Source organism: Parambassis ranga, chromosome 2 (genome assembly GCF_900634625.1).
Source record: "Parambassis ranga chromosome 2, fParRan2.1, whole genome shotgun sequence".
Taxonomy (NCBI): Eukaryota; Metazoa; Chordata; class Actinopteri; family Ambassidae; genus Parambassis; species Parambassis ranga.
The window spans coordinates 33,827,054-33,849,014 of NC_041023.1; the positions used below are offsets into that span (position 1 = coordinate 33,827,054).

At 40.3% G+C, this 21,961-nt stretch overlaps 1 protein-coding gene across 2 annotated transcripts in view; it reads right to left on the reverse strand.

Moving 5' to 3' along the window:
• cdk17 (cyclin dependent kinase 17) overlaps window positions 1-21,961 on the reverse strand; it is a 29,282-nt gene that overhangs the window by 6,317 nt on the left and 1,004 nt on the right. The window contains exons 2-4 of one of the 2 annotated variants that reach the window (XM_028431366.1): window positions 7,495-7,639; window positions 6,078-6,242; window positions 1,598-1,731 (exon numbers count right to left, since the gene is read on the reverse strand). In XM_028431366.1, coding sequence (XP_028287167.1) covers window positions 1,598-1,731; window positions 6,078-6,242; window positions 7,495-7,621 — 426 coding nt within the window. In that variant the 5' untranslated portion in view covers window positions 7,622-7,639. Of the gene's footprint in view, window positions 1-1,597; window positions 1,732-5,595; window positions 6,243-7,494; window positions 7,640-21,961 lie in introns of those variants that run through there. The other variant, XM_028431375.1, reaches the window with a different exon arrangement.

Consider the following 21,961-nt stretch of genomic DNA (forward strand, 5'->3'; position numbering starts at 1 on the left):
TTATTGTCAGACTATATCTATTCTAGGATCAAAATAAATAGAACCACATCTGACAGCATGGACTTACATAATACTGACTGATGTGGAGGAAAAAACTCTGAGTGGATTAAAAATACAACACGAGAAGCTGTTTGCTTGTGCTACATGCTTTAAAGTTTGGCCTCTCCGCAAATACCATCAACACACTCTCTCATCACAGAAGCTCTTTGTCTTCTATGACAACGCTGGCTGCTTGGAAACGATGCCAGTATTATGAGTTCAAACAGAGGCTTGACTATGTTGAACATAACCATAGCAGACATTATACTATTATAGGACATTTAAAGATGCTTACACTTTTATATATTTAGTTCGTTTCCATCACATTGAGATGACATAAGTGGTTTGTCACATAATCCTTTCACTTCTGAGTCCATAGACCAGCTTCTGGTGAATGTTTTGGCTCATGCAGAAATAGCCACAATATACATTAAAAACTTTAAAACTAAGCCTTTTAAATAACATTCTTGGACAATAAGGTGTCATAAACTCTGAACAGGGTTTTGTCTTTTACCAATAGTCAGCAAACAAGTTTCCATTCTGTGTAACATCCATCAGACCTTCATTTAAACCTCCTGCAGCATCAAAACTAACCATAAGAAGAACAACATGCTTATGCGTATGTAACAGGACTTACAGTATGTGTGAGTGATTATGACCACATCCTTGAGTTCCACTTGTTCTATGCATAAAGGAGGTAAACACTTGAAGCAGGCGAAAACTAGGTCAGCTTGTAGATGAGAGAGGAACATCACTCAAGGATGTGGTAAAGGTTGGTTTAGCCATAAATGCTGCCAGTAGGGGGCAGGAAGCCTCCAGGCTGAGACGCCTGACCCTTTCACAATAAAACTTTACTTTTCGTTTACCACCATTACTGCTGACATGTGTGAAACATTGTAACAGCTCGAATTAACTACTGGTTGGAACAAAAATGTTCAAATTCATACCAAACCCAGCGTGAAATTAGAAGCTAGTGTGCAAAGAAATCCCCTAATAATCATGAGTCCTTGTTTAATTTAGCAACTGTTTCTACTGTACCACAAAGGCTACTTTATTATCTATGACCTCAGGAAAGTGTCCTCTAGAAAGTGTTTGGTAAGACTTAAAATGAGTACTTCCTTTTTCCAGCAGTATGACACAAATAAAACAAATTCTGTTATATCAAATAGAGCATACCATTGAATTTTAAATGTTATTAAGTACAAACTAACAAGCAGGTGTTCAACCTCCATTTAAATCACAATTTTAAACAACGTAACTTTCTGATATTCATCTTTACCACAGGAACAAAGGAGGACTCCTATCCCAGCATGCTCTGGAGCTGAGATAGCTGACATGAAGAAAATCACTGTGGTTACAGCGCAGATTATCACATCTCTGTAGCAGCTTCTGTTTTGGTCCTCTGGGAGCAGCTCTGCTATCAGTATCATGACACCCAGACTCCAAGATCCCATTAGCAGAGGAACAATATGCCCCCAACCCCCATCTCAACTCAGGTGGTGAAGAGCACAAGGAGTGGGCAAGATGGCCAGTTTTCGTGCGCGTGTGTGTGTCTTACCTCCATGGAGATTCGCCGGTGGACTCTGTTCCTCAGACAGACGCCGGTTGGAGACTGAACCTCGTCTGAGGACGTTCCTGAAGCCTGGTCGCTCTCCCCATCAGAGCCCATCTTCAGGTTCTCATGCACAATATCTGAAAGAGACAGAAATGGCACCGTTTTGTGTTTTTATCAAGGTCAAAATGTATTAGATTACCTACAACTACTTATAACTGTCTTTATCAGTCAGATGATATATTGTTTGAACCAGTTGTTTTTAAAACAATGTCTAATAAAAAATGTAGGAATCCATTCTTAATATACAAAGACAACATTCACAGTCTTCTTTTTAATGTTAACCCTAGGTGCGGTCCCTTAAAATCACTTTTTATTGTCTTTATGAAAAAATATTAAATTTACAAGCTTTTAAAACAAAAGAAAAAGAACACATTTGCACAGGTAAGATGCTGGAAAAAGAGAAAATGTTTTGCTTGAAAAAAGTGCCTGAGGAAGTCCAATCTGGAGTGACCACATGTCACACACACTAGTGTTATTTTGTTCTATTAAGTCAGTGGTTTCAGCACTGGAAGCATAGCCACTGGCAGTGGATGAAACTTGAGCTTTTTCATGGCAGACATTTTGACTGCTTACACTGCATTATTTATTGGAGGAGAGAACCATTGTCAGTTCCACCTGTGAGTTTCCTGCTATAAGTCCATTCATTCAGGAACAATGTCTTTTGCTCTAATGTCCGCTGTCAAAGGAGTGCAGCAGACATGAATTCTAAAACTCAGCCATGAGTTAGCATTTTAACACTTCTGGTCCACTTGTTATTTTTGATGTCTTTTTAGTCAGAAACCTAAATTTATGTCTGTGGTTGACAAAATGTGATCACAAGCAAGTCAAGTGTGCAATGCTTAGCAGAGGTGAAAGTAAATATGTTGGTGGTGTAGTTTGTTCATAACCCTGACTTTTTTTTGCAATAATCCTAAAGCCAACATGAACTCTTCTCTCACCTCCTTTCAGACCCTTGCAACCCCAGAGGCCAAACATTAAACCCTGCAACCTGCACCACCTCGTCCAGAGCAGTAAAACTACCACTGCTACCATAACACAGCAGGAGCAAACACACTGATGTACAAACCACATGCCCTTCCTCTCCTTAGCGTGCACACACACACACACACAAATGCACACACAGTTAATTAATAGCTATGGTTGAGTGGCCCTCTGTCATCAGTGTGTCAGCACCTACTATGCAGTCTGTCATCGGAGGTGAAGGGAACGGCAGAGAAACAAGAGGAGAAAGAAACCTCTGTAAGGTATCTGTTGATGGAGACTAATTGTGTATAAATATCTGAAGCACTGATCATCTCTAAATGTACAAACAATCACAACAATACATGCATTGATATGACACACTTCATTACATAAGAAGCTACTTCATGACTTGGCTGTGCAGCAAAGACCCAAAGGCATATACAGGATGTGAATCTTTCTGTGGTCATGTGGTTAAAAACAAGTCTGCTCAGATTATAAGAACAGCTGATTCAATTTTAGAAATTTCGCTTCTCCTGTTTGTTAAAAAAATCTGAGGTGCAAGACAATCTAATCTGGAAGCAAACAGAGAGAATGAAGAGAATCAGAGAAGAAAAACTCTGTGTCAACATGTTTTTTTCTTGACAGGGAAGAGAAAGATGGGCGAAGGTGAGGGAGGAAAAGAATGGAGAAGGGGAAATTGCCGTAGGTTTCCATCTGGAGGAGGCTGACCTTTCCTACCGTCTTTCTCCATCTATTACAGAGCTCTAAACTAACTTTTTGCACTGGTTGCACTAGTGCGCCTAACTTTTCTTCTTATGTGCACCGGCACAAAAGTTAGGTGAGTTTTAGCTGTTTGCAGATATGGTATACGGTATGGAACAAGCTTTATCACACAGCATCAGCTCTGCGCAGCATATGTCCGTGTTCTTCTTCTTCAGATGGTCTCGATCTGACTGCAAATGTATACACACGCATGTGGGGTCCCGCCCTTCACCGTCTCTGATTGGTTCAGACCACGAGATGGCATGGAGAATGTATGTATCTCCCTCTAACAGCTGGTCACACCGGTGCGACCTCTGATATTTTTTGGTTGCACCATTGAGAAATTAGGTTGCATGTGCGACCGAAATGGTCGCACTCTAGAGCCCTGTATTATAATTTGTTTTGACTCTGATAGATTAGGCATGTGGAGAAGACTCCAGCTAGAGGTACACAGTTACCATGTGTATACTCTCACCTACATAGAATCCTATTTTTTAACGATTGTTGACTATACCTGTAACAAAACCCTCTGTCACATGAAGTGTCAGTAACTCCATCGAAGCATGATAAAGGATATGGAAATTTAACCAAGGCTTGAATACAGTCACTCCTGGATGATCACAGTAAGGGTACACTGCTAAACCTCCTTGTTACATAACCATTTAGGACATGTCTATGTTTTGATAAATGAGGAGTAAACACCTCTTTGGATTTGTCTTCCTGGTTGGAACCATACAGTCCCTGTCCTAACCTACTTACTGGCTCTCCACAAACACCTTGGAAACAACTCAATCTCGCCCAACTTTCCTTCTTCCACATCTTTTCTCTTCCCCTTTTCTGTCACTTATTTACATATTTCTTCCACAGAAATCTCACCACTTCTTTCACTTCTCATTTCTGCATTTCATTCTCTTATACTCACTTACACCGTGTATTTCTCTTGTTCTCTGTTTGTCTTTTCTCCTTTTCAAGTTTTTTGTTGACGATGGCTCACGTCTTTCTTTCTGTTTTCTGACTTTGCCTTATGTTTCACTTCTTGTCTTTGCTGTTTCTTTAGCTGTTACCAGCTTTGCTAATAAGCACACAGAGTGGCAGCATTATGCGCTGCATCAATGTCCTACTTTAACTGTCCTGTTTTTAGACCCAAGTCCTTCTATCTAGGGCAGAGTCCAGAGCAATGCTCTACAGGTCCTCTAGTGTTCCACTGTCTGCAGAAAACCTCCAGCTGTAAACATTCTAACAATGTGTGGAGCAGATTGTTTGCACAGATGCTGGTTAATGCTGCTTGGCCATGTGGAAAAAAACTTTCAAACAGTGTGGAACGTTTGTTTAAGGTCTAAGACAACATCTGCCTAGGACAGGGAAGCAATCACGAAGGCAGTGAAATCAAAAAATGATTTTTAACAAGACAAGAAGTGTCTTGTTAATCGCTGACCATCTTTCAAAGATGCTGCAAATAGGCAGGACTTTTTCAATGATGTACACATGCATAGTTGTTTAAATACCGGTAAGGAATGTTGCCCGGGAATCTAAAGGTGTAGCCCCACCAAGAACCTTGACTTTGAAAGAGTTTACATCTATGCATCAATGCTTTCAGCTTAATGCTGATGCATGTGCCCACAATACTAACATCCAGCTGTTGAGCAGGTCATTTTTACAGTGTTCACCACCTTAGTGTAACATTAAAGGTCAAAGTAGTGAATGATCAATCCATTTCTTTAGCAGTTAAGACAATTTAGTTAGCAACTAGTGGATACCTTCAGAGGCAATTCATCATCTGGGTAACAGACTTCGTGGCAGTCTGCCAAGCAAATGAAAGAAAAAAAACTTACTAGAAGAAAAGTCAAGGTACAGTTAGTCTGGGCGAAAGAATGAAAAAAGAACAAATAAAGCTCGACATGCATTTCAAACACCAACAGTTAACAGGTAAGGATTATTTTATTAATGACTTCCTATTTTCTCCAAACATCATTGTTCTCTAATTTAAAATCTAACCTCTTGTTAAAAGCTTTTTAACTTGTGTTACTATCATGGAAAGAATTTAGAAACCGTGGTTGAATGAACCACAAATATAAACGGTAGGCACAAGGAAGCTGATTCTAAATAAAAAGGATAAATCCCTGCAACACATGTGCCTTCCAAGAAAGAAAATATATGGCTGCTTATCTAAATGTTAGCTTCTGCACAGCACCTAATTAATCAGTTGTCACGCTTACCTCACATCAAATATTCAAATTAGCAGCCACGTTGACAAATTCTGCCGCCTAAAGCACTTGATATCTCTGTAACACGAATCATCTTGTCACCCTCTGGGCTGTCCTGACCCTGAGATAGAAATCTGCTGCTGCTTTGAATCATCTCAAATTCATCTCTCTTTCAGTCCTCAGGATGAGACTCATTGCTACAGATCACATGTGATGAATCAGTTCTCACAGGAAACTGCGTCACGTTTGACTGAGTTCCCCATCTAAATGTCACTAGGGTGAAAAAACAACTCCTCTGAGGGTAAGGAGAGAAGCTGGCTCCTGGGAAAGATGCCCAGTCGCTATGGTAAGTGTCTGTGTTAGCGCATGTGAGGAATGAGGATGGAAATCTCAGGATCATGACACATTTCCTGTTTGTTTCCAGATGCCATCTGTTCTCCTACTACTCACTTCCTTCCAGGTTGTGTTTTTGAATTTGTGTGTGTGTGTCTCACCCAGGCGGCTGCCGTTGCGTGGCATGGCCATGAAGGACCCCAGGGTGCCACCGATGACGCTGTGTGGCCTGCGCAGAGGTGGCTTCTTGAAGGAACCGGTGTACTGGTGCAGAAAGGAGTGCATGCTGTGGGAGGTGGGGGGGCGGCCATTCCTCATGAAGGGCTCTAAAAGACAACAAAGCTGTCAAAATTCTGCCTGTATAAAAATCCCAAATCTTCAGGTACACACTGAGAATACATCACCTCCCATATTCTCAACCCTTTGTAGTGTGTCGTTGAAATTGACACTGTGTGGCAGAGATGTGTTTAAACCAACAGGACTTTATTTAACATTTAAATAAATAAATGATTTCCGCAGGATTTTACAAAAAACCTGCTGCCTGACAGATGTGGGATACCAGCAGACAAATGGCTGTAAAGCAGTAAAACTGAAGACAAAAGGATAATATGAAACTCTGCTGATAAGAAAGACTGGGGTCTCACTGAGGGGTTGCAATTAGCAATCATATTTCATCCCTGTCACCATGGAAACCCTGTGTATTACCACCCAGCATTCCCCCTGCAGACAGGGTGGTGGATAGTCCATACATGCTTTGTTACATGCTCACCCCCAAATTAACATTATCCTGTCTTTAGGTGCTTGTTAAACTTTAGAACTACAAACTGAGCAAGAATTAATGACATTAGGGAGGAGTTATTTAGGATTTGTGGCAATTTAAGGGCTGAATAAAGAAGTCACATGTTTGCAATTGCAAGCAGACAGATTTCAGCCTTTAATTTCTGCCTCTCCTCTTCTTTATTCAATTCATTTATTTTTTTGCAACTATTATGTAGTCCTCCATCACTGCTGGATGCTTGATCCACCAACTAAAGCTTATCCTCCAGCAGTATTTATTGGGAATGATTCTGGATTGAGAGTGATGGTCAAATGATTGAAATGTTGTGGAAGAGAGGGTTGTGAGGGTCCATTTATTCTGACAGCTGCCAATCACAAGTGGCAGCCAGTCACTTTTAAGGATCTATCAACCTAGATGCCAGGGAAAGTGAGTTTACCTGTGCTTCTTCTCTACAGAGCTGTGTGTGTGTGTCGGTGTGTGTGCGTGTAAAGTAGCACCTCTGCTCTTACTCTTGTTACATAACCTGATAGAGTCCCACTCAGTGCAAGTCCATTACAGCTGTTACTAACACACACTGAAACATCTCTCTCCCTCTTCATCAACTGCTTTATAATTTAAATACCCCAGAGAGCAGTCCAGATACAGAAAGCTGTGTGTAAGTGAAGTTTTTACTTGCCTACTGACAACTGACTGAAATTTCTTGCCCTCTTGTAACTATGGCACAGAACCTTTTTTGAACCTTTTCAGAGTGAAATTTTGCACAGTTACAAAATATTTTTTTTAATAATTTTGACAATTACCATTGTCCTTGGTTCCCCCGTCCTCTATGGTCATCTGCTCAGCCAATTCAGACAGTGACTCGTCTATGGTCTGGCTAGGGCGCAGGGTTAATGACAGACGCTTCTTAATCCTCTTCATCTTTTCCATAACAGGGCAATGCACAGCCTGTAGGAGGACACAAAAACAAACTCTAATGCACAAATACATAAACAGACAAACGTGCACAGCATACAGAGTAGGGTTGGGCGATATTGGCAAAAAAATTAATCACAATTAATTGTGGCATTTAGCCGACAGTTAATTTGATGATTAATTGATGACAATTGCACTTACATGTTTTTGACTCTAAATCTCCACATTGTTCTAAAATGATACCGACAAATCATCAGTCAAGTTAACTCCTTCATTCTAACAGGTTAAGCTGGTTAGTAGTGATTAGGCACAAACCAGCCATGTTGGAGGAGACTTCGCTGTTGTAATGTTTTCCTATCTTGCTGTGGAGTCCATAAATAAAGATCAAGAGGCAGCTTCTCCAGTCGGAGTTCATTCTTTTGATACGAGCAAACATTAATTTACTATGGCAACAACCAACGCTCCACGCTTCACACCTAATGCATGTCGCGTATGCATGCCTGGCACTATATACTACAGCTGTAGCTGGCGTTGTGGCCTCGTTGTGCGTTCTTCGGCTTTTTTCGTACTCCGGCTTATGGTGACAGATGTTGAACCTCTGTTCGTCACGTGCTGCACCGCATCATTTAACTGAATACCACTGCTGGCCAAATCGGTGACAGTTTTTCTGACGATTAATTGCACACAATACGATTTTGCACAAGCCTAATACAGAGGGCTGTTTTATTGTTGTTGTTGTGTCTGTTCCACAGAGTGGAAGATGACACGAGCAACGGCACAGTCCAAAATATCTCAGCTCATGAATTACATAAAGCCGTCTTTAATCCAATATTCATTCACTCAACATTCACTGCAAATGCCTCAACAGTACATGAATAAACCATGAAGAAAGCATGAATAAAGGATGAGTATCACAGACTTGAACACAGCTGTTTTCACTTATACACACATTCACACATCTACACAGAGAGATATTAATGAGCTCTAATTGAAGGAGGAGAAAATCAAATCAGTTTGCTAACACATACACATATACACACACGTCTGCAAGCACATGCCACTGTTGTTCCAGACAAGCACGTTTGTGTTGACACAGCAGTTGTCCAGGTCACAGGAAACACCTTGCTCAATCTGCCTCAAGCCAGCCATGTTCATTGTGTGGCTGTGTTAACGCCCCGTGTGTGTCTGTGTACAAATATTGTAAGAAATGCAATATAATATGCAATAAAATGTAATATTGCAGAAATGCCCCGCCCATCCCACCTGACCCTCGGCGCAAAACAATTCAATTCAATTCAGTTTTATTTATATAGCGCATTTTACAATTAGAAATTGTCTCAAAGCTCTTCACAAACAAGATGTCCCCTGCTGTCGCAATCCATCTCTCACTCTCTCTTCTCTCTCTCTCAAGGTCGTTAGCTCTCTTCTTACTCAGGAGACACCATCTGCCTGTCTGCTGACACACACATCCCTATAGCAATTTGTCATTTGTGACACTGCGTGGCGAGCATTACTTTAATCAATCAGTGTCTGCGCATGTGAACACCAACTTCCACCAGCTCCCACCAACACGCAACCGCAACCTGTTTGTCCGATTCTACACAATACAAACACCGTTTTGTTTTTGTGTAAGGACATGCCCTCAATTTTTTCAGTTAGCTGTAGTTGGTCTAATTAAAGCCCAACAGACTACTGGGTTACTTTTGCTGCTTCTGACAACTAGGCATCTTAATGAATTGTTAGTAACCAAGATGCACCATGGGTATTGTAGGCACCAGAAAATGGGGAATAAAAACAGCAAGATCTAACTTCTGCTGGATCACATTTTTATTATTCATCATTAGCTTTTTGCTAATTGTTCCAGAAGGTACCAGAAAATCATTTGCTGTGTTGTGAACTTCTGCTTGTGTAGGGTCCTAATGCAAATAGATGGTGTTGGTAGAAATGCTGTCACTGCACTCATTAGAAAAAATATCTATAATAACACAACATTAATGTTAACATGACAAAATCACAAACTTGCTATATTTTTTTAATCTATTATTTTCAAACCTATAATCCAACACATGTGCGGGGCCATGTTTTAACCTGTGTGTGATTGGCCCACTTACACATACAAGTGGAAATGTGTCATGCTGGCCGTATCGGTATGCAGATCTTATGACATCACAAGGACACACACACACACTGCAATCAGGCAACCAGTAAAGGGAGAAAAGAGAAAATTCCACTTAACAAGGCTGAAAATGTAGCTTTTAAAAATCACAGTGCATAAATAAAATGACTGCATTGGAAAATACTCTCTTACACACACACACATTCTCTCCCTCATACACTCACACACACACACAGTATGCGAGATAAGCTCTCTTTGTCTCCCATACAGAGAAGTGTAACAGAGCCGGGTTTTATCTCTGCAGCAAACCAAAACAAAGAGTCTCATGTGACGTGTGAGTGTGTGTATGAATCTTTGTGTATGAATCTTTGTGTGTGTGCTGAAAGTACAGCATCTGGCACATGCGAATGATGTGTGTGGGGATATCAACATGAAAAGTAGCACAAGCAATGTGACAGCGATAGACTGACACAAACCTCCTCCTCCTCTTCATCATCAGCATCACCAAAAACTGTCACACACACACACACAGATTTTGACCCACATTCCCGGCATCCCCCATCCCTCTGCTGCCTCCTGGATCCCTCCCAAGCATCCAGGGTAGTCTGGAGAAGGGGACTTCAAAGGACGACAAGGTGGGAGAGGGGGCTGAGGACAAGAGCTAATGATTGGGCTAATTATTACACACATTCTCTGCACTCTTTCCACCTCTTGTTCTTTGCCTTTTTCATTCTCTCTTTTTCTTGTTTCTCCCCTCTTCTTTCCCAACTCCAAAATCAGAGTGAGGTAATGAAATGGAAAATGTGGCTTTACATTTGATCTCAGAGATGTGGGTGAAAGTGTGAATGTGAAGAGGAGGAGGAAGAGTGGGAGGAGAGAGAGGAAGAAGAACAGTGAAAGAAAGTGAGTTTATTTCAGCGAGCAGAGCCATAATGGAGTCTTTGTGTTTGGTTAAAAGCCATGAAATCACCCGAGTGACTGCAGGCATGTACAGTACTGCTGAGAGTGAGAGAGAGAGAGAGAGAGAGAGAGAGAGAGAGAGGCTCACTGAGGGTGGTGGTCGAACCCCACATTAGGTCTGCTTTCAGTAGTTGCATTTTGTGTTTGTGACAGGTTCGGGAATTGAAAGCGCCAACTTTGCAAGTGACCAATCAAGTGTGAGTGTTCCCCAAATCCTGCTGGCCATAAAGTCAGTGTTGCCTTCCTAATTATTAGGGGTGGGACGGTTCAGTAAAAAAATCCAAACCGTTCGGTACACGTGTTTCGGTTCGGAGCGGCGACCGTGAGCTCCTCCCCCACCTCAACGCACTCACAGCCGGTCATTCTCACTGTAGCTTCACGCAGCAGGTTCAGCTGCAGGCAGAGCAGAGAGACCCACACCACTCTGCGTCCAATCGTGCACAAAGCTGCCGCTGGTCCCGTCAGAGCTTAAAGAGTGGGATGTAAATAGCATATTTCAATGGCAAAAAAAAAAAAACGTTAGCACCGTTAGCTTAGCCTAGCGTAGTCATAGAGTTCAGGCTATCCAACTAGCATGTCGTTCTCTGTCTGACAGTGGGAGTATGTGCGCACATGTGTCTCTGTGTTTGTCTGAGAAACTAAACACCGCAAATTCGGCTATATCCAGCTTGATTTCAATCCACCTTTCGGAGGTGGATCTAGTTGGATTGGCTCAAATGTGGCTCAGGTCTGAACGCAAATGCAGACAATCATCTATACACCTCTTGTTGCACCTAATGTAGGGCTGAAAATGCAGCTGCACACAGGAACTGCTGCAAGTAATAGCTCATCTCCTGTACATATGCTGCATTTTATTACATGAAACAAGGCACATTTTAACTAGTTAATGATTATAGAAATGCTCACTTTGATATTTATCAATAGCTCTTTACATCTTCTCCTTAATCTGGCAACAAACACACACAGTATTTCTACCTCAGTTCAGAAGACTCATAAGCAGCTCCTCTGTTAAATTATTCATTTGTGATTACCCTATTAAAAGATATATTGATGTATTTAAGCAAAATTTAATTTTCCCGAAATCTCAATTCAGAGTTTGTGATAAAGTACAAGTACTGAAAGACGGAATCGGAGCAAAATTAAGAGGAAACATGAACAGACGCAGAACTAAAGGAAAGGCTATTCACCACTCTCTCCTTAAAAGAACAAACAACAGGTAATGCTGTTAAATAGCTGAAAATAAGTAGTAAGTAAGTAGCTGAAAATAGAACCTCTCATGTGAGATTCAACATTGATTTAAAATAGACAGAAACATCACTTTCTTTCTAGAGGACAAACATAAAGACGTCTCAACAGAACATCGCCCAAAAGGAAAACGACCTCAAAGACATTCCTTTCTTAATGCTTTCAAAGTTTTGTTTTTTTTGCTTAAGGATTATTGAGTCATTTAGTGCTTTTAGGTTTGGTGATGTCATCAATTTTCTCTAATTTGACAACATATTTGCTTGTGTTCAAAATTTAGCATCTCTATCTCTCAGCCACAGCACACATAGAAAACACACCGATCACAAAAATCAGTTGCAACATAACACTAAATGGGAGTCGCTGGTTCATTGCTACCTAGAGTGACACATGTAAAACACCCAGCGCTATGGCAGAAATGCAACAGATCTGCTAAGGTCTGCAGCTGAAATACACCTTAAACACACACAACCTGGAAATGAAGTTATCATACTAGCTAAGAATTGTCTGTGCAGAGAAAAATGAACTCTAATATTTGTTCATTTTCAGATTATGAAACATAATTCATTGGCCGATTCACAGCCTGCTTGCTGCCTACACATGATGAAAATCACAACTTTTGTAAAAAAAAAAAAAAAAAAAAAAAAAAAAAACACTGACAAAATCCAAATCAAAGCAGTTTAGATGAAAAAATGCATTTTGCATTAAAGATAAGCTGAAAGGTGAAATCTGACCTCACACAGGTGTTGTCTCTTAAGGTTTTATCATTTACAAATGTCTGCTTTTAGGAAGATAGGTGAGGGTAATGTTGGTGCTGCCTCAGGCCCACTTACATCATCAAGAGATCACAGCAGCTCACACACACTCAGAACCCAGGGAGTTTCCCCCATTAACAGGTATACATTACAATCAAAGCACTGACTTCTGTCCTACACTATGTGCACCATAAAAAGACTTCAAAGACCGCTAAAATTGTGTCACCTCCCTAAAGCCTGCAGGGTTCATGAAGCCCCAGATCTGATATCTCTTGACTATCACAACCTGCTTAGATAAACTATTTCTGGGCAATTTCACATTGATGTTTAGCACTGTATATGTCTTTAGGCTCTAACTGCAATAGTAGATTGCCAATTTTCCACTAACTTAAATTCTTCGTGTTGTGGAAGTCTTTAGATTCTTTATTTTAGAGGTTCCAGAAACAAAAATTCTATCCCCCAAAATCTAAAGCCCAAGAATTCTCACCAGGAAGCCTAGTGTCACTGCAAAACACCGACATTGGCCTTCAAGCCACCCATTTCAGCTGAACCCTACTGAGTACAGTCACAAGTATGTGTTTGTGTGCATGCACAAACAGAGCATCAGTGCTGCTGCCCAGTGAAGTGGGTGCTTTCCACTGAATGACCCTTTGTTTTGTTGTAAGAAAACTAAAAAAAGGAGCTTCAGCATGACTGACCCGGAGGGGTGAGCTGAAATAACTCAGTATGCTTGTGCGCCAGTAAGAAGACAAAAGCCTGCAATGTTAATATTAATAGGAAATGACCAATGGTTATGAGTGATGGCATGTCCTTGGGTGGTAAAGAGATGTAAGAGAAGAAAGGAAAGAAGTGAGAGCTGCTTCATTAATGTTTCACACAAGAGAATTCAAAAGATTTATACTGGTTACTAACAAACACCAGACTCACCCACATGTCCATCTGTATTGGATATTCCATCATAACACTTCAGGATGTTGAGTAATTGCAAGTGACTAGCATCATTGGAAATAAGAACTTGTGGCAGCTGCGAATCTAAATGGTCAGCAATCTGTTTTGCTGTGTGACTCTGTCTGTACTGTACTGTTTTATTGTGTAGACAGGAGCTTTAATTTAGATGGAATCTGCCATAACAGGACTGAAAGTATGCAACCATTCTGCCATCTTTATGAAGCTGTGCTGAGGTACAGCAGGGCTGTGAGATTAATGTTAGCATGCAAACATGCTCACAATTTAAAAAAATCATTTATTTGATTTCATTAGGAAACTACTTTTGTTTAGATTTTTCTATCTGACCAATAAAGGGACCAAAAGTTTATTACCAGTAGGGCTAAAAATCCCCAAAAAATGGTTATTTTCCAGAAAATGGTAAATTAAATTTAAAGGTGCTGCTGTTTCAGATGATTATGTTAGCATTGTTTCAGGTAGACTGCTGTGTAAGATGAGTCATGAGATCCACAGGCAGATAACTGTGATGAAGCAGGAAGAGAGAAATTTGAGCCTGAAGTTGAAGCTCACATTTACTACAACTGTTCTTCATTACAACCCTTTCCTATATGATTTCAGGTAATGACCTAACAAATGAGATTACATATACAGTACAAAAGAGTGGAGGGGTAGTCCCTGTAATGCGAATGTGCCCAAGCACATAGTACAGTTTGAGCAGGTCAACATCTAAAAACGATAGAACCACTGTTCGCAACTCAAATTCAGATAAGTGCTGTGAATAAACAGATCCGTTGATATAACCTGGTTATGAAAGTTACATGCTGTTAATCAAATTACAAATAATATCTCAGTTCACCACAGTGGCTCTAATAGCTCTATATATCTTAACATACAAAAACAACACATGCTAATGTTACCATGGAGTCACACAAAGCAACTCATTTACCATACACAACAACACAACACTGAACAGAGAAGAAAACAACCAAAAGAAGACCATAGATCATGGGGTATAATGGAGGAGATGGAAAGAATGAAGATAAAGAAAGAGAGGAAGGGCGAGATGGAAGGAAGATGTTATTTTTAGGTAAGAAGGCTGCAGTATCTCCCAACTGAACACACACACAAACAAATGTAAACACAGCACATGGTACACCATGTCGCTCTTTTGCCTTATAACAAACACAAAGCCCACAGACCACAAAACATACAGGGATCTCAGCTGACACACACACACAGAGGGTTTGACTGCACGCCCAGACACTCCAGTGTCATCTGGTTGCTGCAAGAGGAGGGTGAGGTTCAGAAGACACAAATGCCAAGCACCCTTGGTTATATGTATTTGTGTATATCTGTATGTCTGTGTGTGCTTGTGTGAAAAGGTAAGCCTAAGGTCACACCAAAGGAAATAACACTTTATCCATCTTCCAATTACTAAACACAGGATAGTTGATCCTCTTATTGGTTGTTCACACTGGCAATGCAATTAACACACACACACACAGACAATTGGTAGTAGGCAAGAAGACAGCTCTGGTGCAATCTAGGTATTTAGGCCGCTAATGTGTCTATGTGTTTGTACCATGTGTGAATGCTAACTGGGAGCAACCAAACATATGCAGAGACTAAGCTGAAAGTTTTGTACCACAATTTCTAGCATAGTACGTTTTTAAGCAACATTATTCAATATATTCATATTGCTCGTTTTGATTAGGATAATGGCCTACATTCACCAGCTGACCTGAGCATGAACTACAAAAACAAGCAACTTCTGATTGTATTCAAGCTGATACATGTTTTTTACCTGACTGAATTTTGGTAGTAGCTAATAAAAGCAGTATCATTATTTGTGTGCATTGTATTATCGGTTTTCCAGTTTGCTCTCATGTTGATCGGTGGACATAACAAACCAAACAGGCTGCTAGTGCTATTTTAATCTGGTGCTGCTACTGTTTTCTGTCAGTGCTGCTGTTTTCTCTTCCATTTGTATACAGTCTCTGTTTTGTTTGTGTAGTGAAAGTGGTTGTTATCTAGCGCTGTCTACTACATATACCAGGCAGTTTTATTTGACATGAATGATGTTCATGTGGACCTGTTTACCTCATTGTAGCCTGTGCCTGTATAAACAAGAGACTTGCCATCACCAACTGTACGCTCAGCTGCACAAGTGCTGCAATCCAAAGCCAACTTTCAAATTGGCTTAGGCTGTGTCATACTGGACTAGGCAGTATAACAGTAAGCCATAAAAATTCATTCTAAAGGTCACTGAAGCATAATACCTCAGTACAAAATTACCACTTTGGCCCATGAATGCATAATGTGTAATGCACAGTTCATCTGGAAAATATAACCAAAACATTTTATCTAAATCATTTTTATCAAAACCACTATATTCTACATGTCTCATTAAAAGTTCCTCAGAAACTATTTGGACTAACACGATTCTGTTTTTTAAAAAACTGCCTTTCTCAGCACAACTTGGAAGTAATTACTGACTCATTTACAACCAGCAGTCATGTGACAAAAATTCAGCGTTTTTTTGGCTGATGTGCATGCTTTCTCAGTTGATGTGCAGATTACAGTAAAATATCTGTGTGTATGTTTTGTATAATTCATGATGAAAGGGAATTTTTCTCATTTTTGTATTATTTATTATGGCTCTATATGTTTGTACTGCACAAATCTACTAGGGGTTCTAACAAAAAAACACAATTTAAATTTTGAGGCAACAAAAAAAATTTCAGATGATCATATTTTTATATTAAATAACCAAATTAACAACAAATTAACCACCCGCTCCGTTCCTTGCACAACCAGCAACAATGATCCACTGCTGTAAACAACCCCCCCCCCACCCAGTGTGCTTGTGAAATCAACAACATCCTCCATCTCTGGCCCATCTGTTACATAATGTTTTGTCTATCTCGATGCACACCATTAACAAGGGTTAACGAAAGGCTTCCCATTTATCCAAAACACACACACACACACACACAGCTGGATGAACACAACATCCAAGAATGTGTGTTTTCCTGTCTAAATGTTTGGTTGGTGAATTCAAACACACAGCTGGAGATGGCACATTCCAGTGAAGGCAGATGGGAAACGGTGCAAATTTAGGAGGATACACACTCACGGCCTGACTGATGAGTGTCAAATATGCAAAATTATGTATGTATGTATGTGTCTAATATGCCAAATCGAAAAGCTAAAAGTAGATGGACTAAATAACTAAGGACTAAATAAGAAAACAAAATATTTTACCACTTGAAAAATGCCTACCCTAAAAACGAAACTCTGACAAAAGAATACAGATTTAAAGATAGACAGAAGAAAGATAACGGCACAATATTCAGTATTCGACTGCCACATTTTTTAGTACTCTTAATTTAAAAAGTTGAATAAAAAATTATATTGCTGAGCAGAGAAGTCTAAATAAGACTCTTCTATCTTTGTGCAAAACTGGCAACTGAAGTGCTGCAGCCGCATTAAAGCAGACATGTACACGTGCCCAAACCTAATAACACCAAAACAAAAGCAACATTTAACAACCAAGAGATCTGAAGTTGAAGACACAAGTGAACACCAGGACTTTAACCTCCCTTTTTATTATCACCTTATCACCTTTTTATCTCCCCTTGTATCTGCTTTATGGCTTCCCAGCATGCATCCTCTTTCTCACGGTCTACCACGCCCTCAGACGCAAGCTCCAGATCCACCTCTATTCATCCTGAGGCCTTAGGGAACAGGTGTTCAGTGCCTGAGGTGCCTTCTTTTGTGTGTGTACCTGTTGCTTACATGTTGTTTAGCAATTCTTTCGGCTCTTTCCTGTCATTATACCAGGGCAGATGGACAATCCCAATCCAAAACAGAGAATCAAGATTCTCCATAAATGTATTATGTCAGACCTGTTCAGATCAAAAATTGCTATTTGTGTTGAGAGCTCTGGTGCACAGAGCTTTGTCCAATTTGACAGTTTGAAATACTTTTTCTGTGTTTTCAATGTTCAGACATGGTGGACTTGTCAAGTGACTGGTCTCACCTCTTGTGTAATAGTCAAAAAAAGTTGGAACACAAATAAAGGTGTGGTCTGTTCCTGTAGTGGAAAAGCACCTTAAAGGATGGCACACACCACCCTTTGCTGTTTCTGCTAGGGTGACCTAACTGCTGCTGATGGTAGTTTTGTGTCTGCAGCAAAGACAGATGGTGAGGAAATGGAGTACAGTTCCCAAATTATCTCTCCCAAAATATATCATTCACAGTTGTTAACAGCCAAGTGTTAAAGTCTTTTTCATGTAGGGAATTCAAGTTCTACATCTTGAGATTGGACATATCTATTTTGTCACTCTGAAAACGACACTGCATGGCTTTGCTTCACATTATGATGGACAAGGACCAGTTGCTCCACTATCCTCTTCCCTACAGTCAACAATCAGACAGAACAGATTTTCTATTTCTTGTTTCACTGCAACTCCACAGCTTTTGTGAGGGATGACTGCTGTCAATCAAACTGCAAAGTTCTTCTCTGTTTCCTTTGCCTGATCAGCCACGGCACCTGTCACTACACATGCCTGTGTGCTGCTTTAAAAGGATTACAGCAGATTATCAGTGTGTCCCAAGCGATAATGACCTCCAATTGATCTGACCTCTCAGATAATGATAAAGGAGGCACTTCCTGATGATAATGCAGAGAAGAGCTTGAGATATAAGAACTGTGAAACTCCAGCCTCTCATTAAAGCTACATTTCAGTGGGAATTAATTCAAAGAGGCTGAATCAAACAACAAATGCCTGATTATTTGTGTCTATAGTCAGTATATTTTCATTGCAAGTTTCCTGTGAACCTTTAATGCACTTTGTTGGCACTGATTGTAGATAACACCTGTTTGGGAGGTAATGATTAAGAAGGTAGGGGAGTAATTAGACATTCCTACGTGGATTAAAGAGGAAACTCACTTTTGGACAGACTGGAGTTAGAGGAGGCTGCAGGGTAAGGGAGGGTAATGAGTACGACATTACACAGTTTGTCTAGAAATCCCAGATCTCACAGAAACAAGACACTGTAAGAGGCAAAACTGTAACTGTGAATTTAGTAAAATAAGTCAAGTTCAGCTGAAGGTAACAACTTCATTGTTATGATTATGCATAAAGTGCTGCAAAAATTGTTTGAAAGGAGGAGGCAGATGGTGAGATTCGCGTAGGACGGGATGTACTGAACAGCAGAATGTCAACTACAGCTGACTATTTTCCGACGCTGTACTGCTTATTTCTGGGTTTGTAGCACATAAAATCTACCATTAAAATCTTGTATTACTAAACACTAAAACACTTTCACTGAAAAAAAAACAGAAACATACAAAAATACTGCACATCAGAGCCACAAATTAATCTGCTTATCACGAAAACTAAATCAAGTTCTTATAGATTTTCACCTTAACACGCACTGACCCATTAGGATTCGTGTAGCTTTTCCTGTCAGGTTATGAAGCCTATACAACCTTTTGAACCTGATCTACAGAGGTGCCAGATAGCTTGAGTAGTTTTTGATCCATACCTTGTCTGCGACACATAGTGGATGGCTATTGAAAAGCACCAGTGTCTCACACTGTTGCTACTAACAAATTCCTGTCATGGCTTTTTAGCCGACTGAGAATGGTGGATCTGGCGGAGCCCATCAGTGACAGAAATTATTCTGATTGGCTGAGACAGTAGTGCAACAGTAGTCACGAAACAACAAAGTTAAAATGCAAAGCAGCAAGGATAAGTTTAAACAAATGAAACATCATGTGAGCGATACTGGCACAAGTTGTTTACAAGGTGCATCTTCAGTTCTAGCTTTTGCAATTTACCCTTTTAAATGATGTAAGTAACATGCTATTTCACTGCTGGCTGGGTGGTGTGTTCGATATGCAATAATGTGGCCTAAACACAGGCAATGTTAGGCAAAACCACAGTCAACCAATAATTCAATCATGTTAAGGCTAATTAAAATGAACTAACTAACAGCAAACATCATTTAGATGCAGAAAAATATTAGCATAATTGTATACAGATTGTCTAAAGAATGAATTTAATGCTGTTAAATCTATTTTAAAAACAGCAGCATGATAGAAGGAGCTCAACAAAAAAGGCAGTGTGAAACACCACCTAGCTGCCTGCTGGGTTAAGCTCCTCACTGGTGTGACTGATAAATATTTCAACATTTTCACTGTCAAACGACACCACTTGAGTTTACAGAGTGCTCACCACATGAGGGAAAGTGACTTCATGAACTGTATGCCTGTGTATTATAATGTGTGACCTATGTGTATGTGTGTAATCCCAGTTTGCTTCTACTCCAACAATGCCAGTGCTTAATCTTCAGATTATGAGCCAATCCCATCCTAATTCAACCCGATTTGCAATGTATATAAATACAACAACAAAAGAACACAATGGTATGGTATGACAAAGCAAAGAAAATAAAACTCTTGCCAGTTCTGTTTTACACTAACACACACACAATCAAGACCAAGACCGCACATCCAAACACATTCAAACTAAATGACAGCACACACACACACAAATGGCTTTTTTGATACTGTAAAATGGCACACACACACACCAGAGGGCTGACGGAAGTGTTTGATGATGTGACCTAAATTTTTCACTCTTAAAAGCTAGAAAGAAGCTGTGTTTGTGTGTGTGTGTGAGAGAGAGAGAGAGAGAGAGACAATGAACTCCCACCACTTCACATTCCATGCATGGCTCACATAACTTTCTCATTGGTGTGTGTGTTCATATGGCTATGAATGTCCATGCGTAAGTGTATATTTGCGCTGCACGCACCCTGCCATCACTAACTTTATTTCACTTTAAAACCCTAGAATTACTCGGACTACAAAAAAACCTGATAATCACTACCTTACCTTGCCCACCCTGCAGCAACGCCACAGCCGGAAGATATTTCCCATCAGTCCGTAAGGGGCCATATGAATCCTCCCCTCATCTAACGCATTTTATGTTTACTTTCTGTATTACCTCTCTAAGAAATGGACTACATTATTGCCGGAAATACCGGAAATTCACCTTAGTACAACATTAAAATAGGCACAAAGATAAATGCACAAAAATGGGCTGTATTCACTGGGACACACATATAAAGAAGCATACATGCTCTCTTAAAAACACTAAGAGCACTAGAGTGCGTGCGCACACACACACAGGCATGTATACACACACCTTTCTGATCAATAAAAGTTGGAGTTATATAAAAAAGAGAGCGAGAGAGAGAAAAATAGCAAGCTGCTGGACTGGTTGTCAATAGCAACAGTGTTTTGGAGGCTGACTGTCTCAAGCGGCTCTGTTGCAAAGCATGGTGGTATATTAGCCCCATCACCATTAGAGTTTAATGCTATATAATTAACTCTATATACTTAGAATTTCTCTTAGTAATACAGGGATGTGCTCCATCCACTCTTTCAAGCACATGCCTGCATAATGCTCAAGTCAAACAGCTGTGAAGAAAACATTTCCACTGACAGCAGGCTGTTTGCTCCACATTTGTACACTGTCTATATCTTCGGATGCTCTCATTCATCCAGGTCATAGTCATTTCCAAGAGTTTAAATCGAGGCAACTGGACTCAAGGATTGTTTTTTGAAGACGTTTCGCCACTCGCCCAAGTGGCTTCTTCAGTTCTGCTTCTACACTGTCATCATCCACAATTCAAGTGTAAGTTTAAAGTTATTCAATGACACGGCTGTTCCATCACACTGAACTCATCACAGTACACAGTCTCATTTTCCAGCTGTATGGGACATAATGCAGAGACTGGTCAATACAAGCACTGCTATACGGCCCACTGACATTGTGAGGGGGCTGTCAGGGTAATTACTTTGTCCTCTAGGGGTGTATCACTCCCACAGTCGACAGCCTAGATCTGAATGTGGGTCAATACACACACACATGCAGATACACACTAATTGAGTGGCCAGTTGTTCCAGATGAAGACCAGTGGAAACAAATCCAGGTCAAATGGGAAATAGGAAAGAGCCAAAAATGCACCATGGATGCAGTCATAGATAGATAATAAATTCTCAAAATTATAGCTCATTATTTTCTCTTTATTTTTATAATGATGCTATGATGATATGATATGAATGTGTCTGAACATCTCACTAGTTTCAAGGTGACTGCAGCTTGGTGCATTTATGTACCTTTATCAGGTGGATGGCAAAAACATATTCTTGCCCATCTTCGTTATCTTCCACTTTCAGTTGCATGTCTCAACAGCATGCAAATGCAACCAGGGAAAATCACAGAGCTTGTTAAACAGCTAACTCAAAAAAAGAGGGCA